This window comes from Tachysurus fulvidraco, chromosome 18, assembly GCF_022655615.1.
Source record: "Tachysurus fulvidraco isolate hzauxx_2018 chromosome 18, HZAU_PFXX_2.0, whole genome shotgun sequence".
NCBI classification, from domain to species: Eukaryota; Metazoa; Chordata; class Actinopteri; order Siluriformes; family Bagridae; genus Tachysurus; species Tachysurus fulvidraco.
Window position 1 is genome coordinate 3,479,665 of NC_062535.1, and position 11,781 is coordinate 3,491,445.

Here is an 11,781-nt window from a genome sequence, read left to right on the forward strand (position 1 = left end):
CAAGCTCGACCTCCGCTGCACGTATAATCTCATCCGCATCAGACAGGAGACGAGTGGAAAACCGCCTTCTCGACCCAATCAGGTCACTACGAATATTTGGTCATGCCGTTCGGCCTATCGAACAGCCCAGCGGTCTTCCAATCATTCATTAACGATGTGTTCCGGGACATGCTCAACCGCTGGGTAATTGTCTACATCGACGACATTCTCATCTACTCGGAAAGCAAAGAGGAACACATCAGACACGTGAGGGCAGTATTGCAGCGTCTCATTCAGCACCATCTGTACGCAAAGGCGGAGAAGTGCGAGTTCCATCAGACCTCAACGTCCTTCCTGGGGTACATCATCTCGGCAGAGGGGGTCACCATGGATGACAGTAAAGTGCAAGCAGTGCTGCGGTGGCCCAAGCCACGAACGATCAAGGAGCTACAACGCTTCCTAGGGTTCGCCAATTTCTACCACCGCTTTATCCGTGGCTTCAGCACCATCGCGGCACCTCTCACCTCGATGACACAACAAGCATCTGCTCAACTCACCTGGTCGCCGGAGGCGCACTTGGGATTCAGGCAGCTGAAGGAGAGTTTCACCTCAGCCCCGATCCTCCACCACCCGGATCCGAACCGGCCATTCACCGTCGAGGTGGACGCCTCCAACACGGGAATCGGCGCCATCCTTTCCCAGCGTCAGGGACCCGCCGACAAAATGTTCCCATGCGCCTACTAAAGTCATTTATAGCCCCACATTCACAGAGTCTGTCTTTTTCTTTTAAATAACACACACACACACACACACACACACACACACACACACATTGTGTACATTGTATACACACTGACCTGAGAAGAGCAGAGTCACAAACGAGGTGAACCATATCTGTAAAGAAACATTTCCAACATTACAGCTTATGAATTAACAATCTGACTCTTTCTATGTTCTGTTATCAGTTATATTACTGTAGTAAAGTTATTAATTCACCAGCTTCACTCTCTCTCTATCTCTCTCTCTCTCTCTCTCTCTCTCTCTCTCTCTTTCTCTATCTATCTATCTATCTATCTATCTATCTATCTATCTATCTATCTATCTATCTATCTATCTGTCTGTCTGTCTGTCTGTCTGTCTGTCTGTTTATTCCGTATTAAGTTGAATCACAAAATTACTGCATTATACACATCTGACATTAACAATAACCTGACACTATGAATAGAACAGTGTTACATGTATTCTGGTGATGTCACAAGGATGTATCCACTGGCCTCCAATAGTATTGCTGCTCTATCTGTACACTCACCTCCAGAACTACTGGACTTTACAGATACTTGCTTTGTGAAGCAAACAACAAAGTTTTAATGAACTTTTAGAATCCAGTATTGATACTATTGCTTTACTAAATCAGAAAGATTGATAATGTCAAGGTTTAAAAATGTCAAATTCCAGGCCACTGGTTTGATCCTGAGCTCAGGGTTAGTGGAAAAGTGTCCAAATCATTAGACCAGTGACTAGCTAAGTGTATTTAAACTTTTGTTTGCAATGAAGATGTTAAGGATACGATTTTTAGTAATAGATGCTGACAGAGAGAGAGGAAATAAGTGCTGTTGTATAATATTGTGTCTACATTATTGTTACATATCTTTAAAATGTTTTGTGGGATTGCCTGTGTTTTTCTCTCTCTCTCTCTCTCTCTCTCTCTCTCTCTCTCTCTCTCTCTCTCTCTCTCTCTCTCTCTCTCTCTCTCTCTCTTAGAACCTCCTGTGACTACTGATTGGCTCGGGGAGATGTCAATCATCATTTAGCTTTGACCTATCCGCTGCCAATGAACTTCAGCCGATAGATATAAAACGCCAGGAAAAGAAGCGAAAAGGACTTCTGGCTTTTCCTTTGATGTTGTTGCCGTGTTACTCATTGTTTATGGGGAATGTGTTATACTGTTACCTTAATAATGAAGTCGTGTTTCCTCTCTGAGTCTTAAGAGCTTTTGCTCCTTTTGTTTATTCTGTTATACCAGAGGAAGTGGGACAGGTACGATGTCGTGCGACTTCCATTGTACCACACGTAGGTAACTCGACGTTAAATACATTAGATAAGAGGTGTACGCCCCCCGCTGTGTGTTTCTGTTTAATAACTTAGAGTAGGGAAGGATACGGCACTCTGCGATGAAGACTTTCTTTTCTTGTTTATTTTCCTTAGTTAGGTTAGAGGTTTAAAACAGTAAGTATTGGTTTTGTTATTTTTCTTTATTTACTTTGGCGTCACCAAAGTAAACTTCTCATTTAATGGGAAGGCAAACATTCCAAAACTGTAGGCAAAAAGGGAAAGTCAAAAAACAGGCAAGAAATTCTGAAAGGCAGAGAGCAAAATCCGTGTGGCAAAAAAATCTGACAAACAGATCCAAGCACAATAAAATGAACAAATTGAACAAGGGCAAAATACTGCAAGACAAGCAATGGAAAAGCAAGGTACTGCAAGGAAAACACTAATATCACATTGCATTAAACAATAGCACAAGGTTTCCTCTGGTGGGCTGGAGGGGAGACGCAGGCAGGTATTGCTGTAACAATGGGGTAATTCTTCTTCACTAAATCTACACTTCTGTTTAGTGAAAGTGATTTTAGTTTGATGACAAATTTAAACCTTACCCTAACTTTTAGCCCTGCATGTTTGTGATGTATGTTTGTGATGTGGAACACAAAACACAGAGATACACTAAAACACAAACTTGAAATGTACTTTTATTTGATAGGAAACTGGCAGCAGACATTACGATCCATATCCTTACATATTAAAGAAACAAGTGCTCAGAAATCCCAGGTATAGAAACCATCAACATGTCATTATGCAGACATCCTGATAACAAACTCAAAGAACAAAGAACTGCCTATATATATAAAATGAAAACAAAAACATAAAGAATAATGATGATTTTAACATAACTGTTTACATGGCTTGGTGTTCTAAACATCCTGCGTAGGTGTAAATGAGCTGAATATGATATAGTTCTTTATTCTTAGAAAGCAGACAAAAAACAATTATGTGTGCAAACCAACACACTGTAGTTTAAACATCAGGTTAACAGTTTTCACCTACATTGCCCAGAAACCCCTTTATTAATAACAACAGTCGAAAATAATAATAATAATAATAATAATAATAATAATAATAATAATAATAATAATAATAATAATAATAATAATAATAATAATAATAATGTGTAGAAGAGAATAAATGAGACATTGCTGTGGATCAGCTGATGTTTGACACAGATGATGGACCACAACTTGTCTTCAGTCTTCATGTTTAATAAAACAAATCTTTAAATGAAAACCAAAAAAAACAATTTTAAAAGCAATATCAAAAAAGTGCAGTAAAACACAAGCATACAAAAACACTGTGACTAACCATCATAGGTAGAGCAGATGAAGTTGAGCTTCTGGCTCTCAGGCAGCTCGATCCACTTCTGCTCTCCTCCAGACTGCACTGCTCCGCTTCTCTTCTCATGACTACAGTCTTCATTCCAGGTCCCATTCCCTGGTGCCCAGCCCTCATAGCAGATTATTGATCCAACAACCCAGAACCAGACACGCTGGGCGCAGTCGTGACGCAGGCTGAGCCACACGTGTTCAGTGGAGGCGTTTTGAGTCACTTCCTTCACCCAGAGCTGCATCTCCTCGGTGCGCACTGACACCAGGTCATGATGATGGTTCCTGCAGTATGTCAGAGCTTCCCACCAGGTCAGATTCTCCTTAATCAGGATCAGAAATTCTGGATAAAAGAGGCAACATTCAATAAAAGCTAAGGTGAACATTTACAACCCAATAGTTTTTCATCTTTTATTTAGCCGAAGATTTAAACAGGAATCTGGTTATAATATTCTGAAAGTATTGTTAATATAAATATATTTTTCTACAAATTTTATAGAAAAGTTTAAGTATCTCTCTCATATCCATGTGTGATTGTATTTATAAAACAAAGTCTATTGTATACAGTTCATGATAATACAAAACAGCATCAGTAATCTTTAATAAATGAAACACTTGAATCCACATCATTTAACTCACTCTCATGGCAGATGAACGGGAGTTTTTCTGTGCAGTCCACATCAGTCCAGTAACGTTGCTCAGACTCAGACACTGCAGCACAGATTACACTTCTACTGGGATTGTCAGATCTCCAGTATCTGAATGTGGAGTTTCTCTGATCTGACCACTTCCAGGAGTCATTAACCAAACCGATCCAAACCTCTGTACTGACTGAAACATTAACCACACTCCAGATCTCGTCATTCTCAGTTTGGTTCCTCACACTGACCAGGTCGGTGTATTTCTCTCTGCAGTAGGTCTGAGCATCGTACCAGCTCTTTTTATCACTAATATATACATATTTATTAGTGTTTGTGTTTTTTTCTGAAAATAAAAATGTACACAATGAACAGCTCATTCATGACATCATTACATTTTTGCTGATTCTTATGTCAATAAAAGAACTTTAACAGAAAAGTGAAAAAGAACAAAAATCAAGAAAAACAACTCAGACAATTAGAGACATAATTTTAGATTAGATTTTCATTACTGTAACATAATTAAATATAGTTACTTTTTATTAACATCTCTTACCTTCATAAAATACAAAAGGTAACAATGTTTCACACTGGTTATCACCCCATAATGTATCGTACTTATTATATCCCACACAGTACTCTTTTCCCCCCGCATTATTTGGTTCATTAGGATGCCAGTTTGTGTAAGTGACTCCGTCTCTATAGAAAGTTTGGTCTTCCAAAGACCACAGCCATCTCCAGGGTCCCACTCTCTGTAGACCAATCCAAGCTTTCTTTGCATTTTCCTTCATCAGTGTGTGATTCAGCTTCTTCATCTCTCCCATGTTGCTGATGGTTGCCAGATAGTGTATTTCTCTCTGCAGTAAGTCTGAGCTTCACTCCAGGTTTTATTCTCATTCACAAAGTGATAGCGATGAGGAATATATGCTCCTGTACCACATACTACTGTGAAAAACATAAGAAAGAGACGTGTTATTGCACGATGCTATGATACGATTTTAAAATGTTATCTCTTACTTTCAAAATCAGTTTTATTTTATTTTCATTTCCTGGAATAACAGACCAACCCTTCACATTATTATAGTCTCATGGTGTTCTTAAATATTCTAGGTAAAATATTCCAGGTAAAAGTTCCACCATGAAACATTGTACACGTAATAAACAAAAGTGGCTTTTTAAACCTGTTTTTTTATTTATTTTTATATTCACTCGGCTATTTTGTGGAATCAGAAACAGAAACTAAAGCATGACAAAATGTATTATAATATAACATTAGCTAAGCAGCTAGAAATGAATTCAAGTTGTTCAACATCAACATGATCATTTAATCCATGAAAACTGGCTAAATGTTTCTTGTGCGATTCTTTATTTTGTTTGTAATCAGATCATCAAATGTCTCTTCACACTTCATAATAAAACACTTGTGTCTCTGTTTATGTTTCATTCAGCTTGGAATCACCCTAAGTGATGCTGTTATTAGAAAGATTACAGTCTGCTTTTTGTAGATTTATGTGAAATATTCATGAGGTCAGGTGCATATTAAGTATATTAAGTTAAATATATGTTAGAAAGCTTCCTTGAGAATAGACCTCATGATTAGGATCTCACAGAACACAACAAGGTTTGTTAAGCTCACAGCTAATGTCATGTTCCTGTTTGGAGTTTTATTTAAATATGACAAATAGTGACCATGCACAAAACTGTGTTGTAAAAGCAGGACATGGCTTTTAAAATGGCTTCAGATGAATATAGTCTGATGTCTGTGTTTGTGCTAAGACGGAAGTATCGGACTTTCACCACCGGTGCATCAGCAGATTTTTCACCCACTTTTAAGCTGCACAATACTTCAGCATTGAGGGCTTCATTTGTTGATACAAAAATAGCCTCAGATTACAAAGAGAAAAAAATAATGTTCAAACTTGTTTCAAACTGAAACTAAAGAGTAAATACAAGAATTGGCATCAAAATAAAGTCATTTATAGCCCCACATTCACAGAGTCTGTCTTTTTCTCTTAAATAACACACACACAGACACACACACACACACACACACACACACACACACACACACACACACACACACACACACACACAGTGTACATTGTGTACACACTGACCTGAGAAGAGCAGAGTCACTGAAACGAGGTGAACCATATCTGTAAAGAAATTGTCTAAAAAACATTTCCAACATTACAGCTTATGAATTAACAATCTGACTCTTTCTATGTTCTGTTATCAGTTATATTACTGTAGTAAAGTTATTAATTCACCAGCTTCTCTCTCTCTCTCTCTCTCTCTCTCTCTCTCTCTCTCTCTCTCTCTCTCTCTCTCTCTCTCTCTCTCTATCTCTCTCTCTCTCTCTCTCTTTAAAAATGATCAAGAATCTATAAAGAATAAAATCTTCACCATGACTGTTACCAAACACAGACAGATAAGATGTCTTTCATAAATAGCCCTGTGAGAGCTGTTACTATAGAAACAATAATACATTACAAAATTAATATCTAAATATCAATAAATACATTAATAAATAGATATCTGTACCTCATGTATGTCATGTACTCCACACAGGGTGTGTTACGAGTGTTCTTCTGTTCTTCACCTCACTTTGTGCACCTGAACCTAACAAACCTCTTATTATACAGTATTACTGTCCTCTTTCAATCCCACCCATCACTTTACATATTCCCTTAGATACAGATGTAATCTCAGTATCTGCTGTTCATCAGAGTTTTGCTGTTGCAGTGACGCTGTTATGGGTTTTTATCTGGAACATATTTGAATATATCCGTGTGAGATGTTACATATTTACAGAATAAATAGATGCAGGGTTTTTCCATGACTTTGGATAAACAAAAGACAGGTGAACATAAAGAGTTGAATTTAAAGGATGGAGAATGTGAACTTGTAAACTCGTATGCAAAAGTTTAGGAACCCCCTGACAATCTCCATGAATTTCATTTATAAATATTTTGGGTGTTTTGATCTGTCAACTAACTGAAGGACACTAAAGTAATATTTCAGTAGTGAAATGAGGTTTATTGTATTAACAGAAAATGTGCAATATGCATCAAAATGAAATTAGACAGGTGCATAAATTTTGGCACCCTTCAATTTGTTGATTTGAATACCTGTAACTACTTAGCACTGATTAATTGGAACACACAATTGGTTCAGTGGCTCCTTAAGGGTATAGACAGGTGCATCATATCATAAGAAAAGGTATTTAAGGTGGTCATCATTGTTGTTCTCTTTGACTCTCCTCTGAAGAGTGGCAACATTAAAGCCTCAAAACAACTCTCAAATGACCTGAAAACAAAGATTGTTCATCGTTATGGTTTAGTTTAAGGCTACAAAAAGTTATCACAGAGCTATAATCTGTCAGTGTCCACTGTGAGGAACATAGTGAAGGAATGAAAGACCACAGGCACAGATCTTGTTAAGGCCAGAAGTGGCAGGCCATGTTGTAGAGGCAAAAGCGAAGGATGGTGAGAACGGTCAAAAACAGCCCACATACCACCTCCAAAGACCTACAACATCAACGTGCTGCAGATGGTGTCACTATGCATCGTTCAACAATTCAGCGCACTTTGCACAAGGTAAAGCTGTACGGGAGAGTGATGCAAAAGAAGCCTTTTTTGCACAAACGCCACAAACAGAGTCGCTTGAGGTATGCAAACTCATTTTGGAAGAAGGTGCTGTAGAGTGATGAAACACGTTAAAAGTAAAGGAGCTATGATGATATCGGCATTGTTCCCCTTGACATAGAGCTAATGTATCTGCCTGATCAATACAGTGGGCACTTCAAGGTCTCGAGTATTTTGTTAACAAACACTTGAAATACAGCAGGCAATTTGTTAAGTCCACATAGTATGACAAAGTACTCGTGTCCCCTGGTAGTGTGGAATGTGGTTTTCCACTTGAATCTCTCTCGCCAGTGATTCATCTTTGTAACTTTCCAAAGCCTGGGTCTCTGAGATAGACAGTAAGAATATTCTGCCTTTAGAAAGGGAGGTGTTAGGTAAAAGATTGGTAGTACAATCCCATGATCTATGTGGTGTCATTTGTGTGGCTTGTTCCCTGCTGAACACCTCCCCCAGGTCATGGTATTCCAGGGAGACATCAACAACATGAGTGGTGTCTGGGATTTCAATGGAGGTGGAGTGGCACCGGAAGGTCATAGAGAATGAGTGGTGTTTGAGGAGCTCAGTGAGGTGGTAATGTTCGTCGTTGCTAAGTTGAATTTAAATTGGCCTGTAGAAGAAGTTAGTGTAGCTCATAACATGCCTGATGACTGCTTCCTGACTGCCAGTTTTCCCGGACCTCCATGCTGAGATATCAACGTCTTGGGGAATCCCTATTCGGCTGTCTATTTTTTTCAGCCACTTCTATTTTATTCGACTATTGTAGGGCCAGGGGTATGCAGCCATGCCTAGTGTCTCTCCCCTACATTGCCCGCATGGAGGAACCCTGCGCCATTGGAGTCAACTAAGCCATTGTGTGGAAGGCCTACATGGAAGCAGGACAAGCCAATGTGCCCCTGCACAACATGGTGGTCTTGCAGGCCTACCAGGCTGACCTGCTAAAAGAGCTTAACTGTGGTGGGTCTTGAACCTCAAGGCAATATCAGAGCCCACCGAGCCAAAGATCTCGCACTCCGTGCCACAAAGCAGACGGCCCACACCATAGGTTCCATGGCTGTATTTTTTGTCACAAAGAGGCACCTGTGGCTTAATTGAACAGAGATTAAGGACAGAGATAGATCCTTTCTCCTGGATGCCCGATTTCGCCTGTTCGGGGAAGCAGTGAATACTGTCATCAACAGCATTCAGGGAATTTATCCATTGTCACAGTGAGCAGCCTGGGCCATCTTCCAGCCACAACCAGCCCCACCTCTGACCTTTCCTGCTCAGAGTGAGTGTTGCAGCCCGAGCTCACCCATCAAAGTCTATGGAGGCCTATCAGCATGCCCAGACCCAGGCCTGTCAAGTAAGCTAAAAAAGAAATCCTGATGCCCGAGGGCTTAGATTCCTAGGAGCGTCATTCCTAGGGCAACTTCCCCTTCCTCGGACTTTGCCGTCTCTGGCATTTTGGAGGTCAGTAAGGTCTGACCTTACTCTCTTTTCTTGTCTCCTGGATCAGCACCTGAAGGGTATCAGGGAGATCAGCATGATGTTGACATCTTTTGTAGACAATTTGGTAGCATGGAAACTTCTAAGTGTGTCTAAGTGGGTCCTAGATACTGTAGAAAAAGGTTACAGGATCAAGTTCACCTCCTATTCTCCGTTTCAGGGTGTATTACCCACGGTTGTTGGCAAACACCTAACCACGTTTCTCCAAGAGAAACTGCTCTCGCTTCTAAGGAAAGGGACCTTACGGGAGTTTACGTTCCCCTTCCAGATCAAGACTCCAGCTTTTACATTTGGTATATATATATATATATATATATATATATATATATATATATATATATATATATATATATATACAGGGGTCTGTGTCCAACTTTGGACCTGCAGGCTCTAAAAGCTGAATGAGATTTGCATGATGAGTAGTTTGACGGATGTAAAAAGCCTGTAATCATTCAACAGCCACTTTAATAGGAACAGCTACACCTATTTATGCAATTTTCTATATGTCATATATACAATGCATAAAATCCTATACAAGCTTCAGTTAATGTTCAAATTCTAAAATATAGTGCCAAATAGGCTCAACAACAATGACATTAACATTGGAAGTCAACATTTAAACCAGGATCCAACTCATTATATAATATTCTGCCAAAAGGATGCAAAATAAAACCTAAAAGAAATGCCATGTTATAGTAAAGCAGTTCATCTAGTAGTACAGGAATGAATTATAACAGTAATACAGTTCATTTAAAGCATTTGGCAGACACCCTTACATTTTACCTCATTTTATAGCTAAGCATTTGAGCGTTAAGGGCCCAGCAGTTGCAGAATAATGGACATGGGATTCAAACTCACAACCTTCCGATTGGTATTCCAACACGTTAACTACTAAGCTAGCCCATCCTGCAATTTTTTGTCAGTGGAGTAAGTAGTGACAGCAATTGCGTCTTTTAAAAACTTGCTGTATGTGAACAGTTTGTTTTTGCTTGGACAAGTGATGGTTTCCAGTGGATATTTTACCATAGCATTTTTTTTTATTTACCATGTTGAGATCAAAATCACTAGTTCCCTCTCTCTCTCTCTCTCTCTCTCTCTCTCTCTCTCTCTCTCTCTCTCTCTCTCTCTCTCTCTCTCTCTCTCTCCCTTTCCCAACACACAAACAGACACCCACACAAAACACACAATCATTGCATACACACAGACCTAGTCCTTTTGAGCATTATTGGGGTGGTGTTTTTGACGATTGATTTTATTAACTTTTGTTTAGCTGACCTACTGGTAAGCCCTACTGGTAGCTGCCCTACTGGTAAGCCTCAGCCAGAAAGTTTCTTGTTTTTCTTTATTTCTTGTCTCTGTTTGGTCAACAGTTTTTATTATTTTAAACCTGTTAAGGATCTCGCCCCCTATTGCATGTTTTTTGCTTACATGACTTGCCCAACAAAAAGTGATACAGCTCCCACATACTTTGACACACAGGGGTGAGCCTCGTCTCATTGGAAAGATTCTCTTGTTTCAGAAACTACTTTCATATTGATTCTAGGCCTTACTGGCACAAAGTTACAGAGGCTAGAATGGAAGGTTTTCATTTCCGCCTGGGTTGTTTACCTGATCAACTGATTAATCTTATTTTTCTGGAACATGCTAGGGACCAAATAACAACTGAGAGTCATAGCCACATGTCTTGGCTTTCACCAAAAAAAATTTCAAGTCAAAAGACCCAAAAATGGATTTTATATGAATATTTTTCTATGGCCCTGGTCGTCTGGTGCAGCGTTTTTGTGTACTTGTTTACTATATAACTTTGAAATAAAAGGCTGCAGGCTCAGTCTGACAAGCCATAAATAAGCCTAGACTCTCTCTCTATCACTCTGGTGTGAAAACAGGCCTGTAACTTGACACCCTGAGCTGTGAGAGGGACAAAAGGTCAGGGATTACGCAAGAGTTCTTCTGCGCATCCAGTTCACGCAGACACAGGCAAAGAACATACGGCATGTCGCATACTGTTGAAATCGTCTGCTTATTGGCTAAACGGCTGTATAGGTCCCAGCCCATTTCATCGCTATTAGAAGGAGTAATTGTCAGTCAAATGCGGGTTCCCAAAAAATGAGGTCATGCCACCATTGGCTTCTCAGCCGTCTATCTCTGCCATACAAGCACCGATTGGCACAAGTGAGGGCTTATTTGATTCGTTAGGACCTGGGCTATAAATATGACGTAGACTTTGAATTTTTAAATATCCCAATTAGGAGTTAGAGCGGCAAAACGAGATGATGGCGCACTACTGTTTCCAGTTTTCAGAACACTAACGGAATATTTGCGGCGCGACCAGAGCGTTTTGGATTAAAAGGCTTACAGATTTCAATTCCTTGGACCTGTGTGGATTTTTGTGGATTATTTGTTTTGGAATATATTACCCCGGTGAAGAAAGAGACGCGTCTAAAGGTAAGGGAAAAACCGGTCTAGCGCCACCTAGGTCAGTTTTGTCCAAATTTTTTTTTCTAATAGTATGAAGGCTGTGAATCATATTGTGCTTTGTATGTGGGCTTAAAAAATATTGAGAGTATAAACTTTACTAGGTAAATAGGTTTTTTCGTG

The 11,781-nt window shown here is 39.6% G+C and overlaps 1 protein-coding gene across 1 annotated transcript; it reads right to left on the bottom strand.

The window, feature by feature from the left end:
• Positions 1-2,746: 2,746 nt before the first annotated feature.
• On the bottom strand, positions 2,747-6,847 carry LOC125139409 (macrophage mannose receptor 1-like). The gene is made up of 6 exons (XM_047803314.1): positions 6,596-6,847; positions 6,169-6,207; positions 4,608-4,996; positions 4,053-4,397; positions 3,394-3,756; positions 2,747-3,305 (listed from the first exon to the last, which is right to left on the bottom strand). Exons 3-6 carry the CDS (start codon positions 4,873-4,875, stop codon positions 3,292-3,294), a joined length of 990 nt encoding a protein of 329 aa, XP_047659270.1. The 5' UTR covers positions 4,876-4,996; positions 6,169-6,207; positions 6,596-6,847; the 3' UTR covers positions 2,747-3,291.
• Between the last annotated feature and the right edge of the window lie 4,934 nt (positions 6,848-11,781).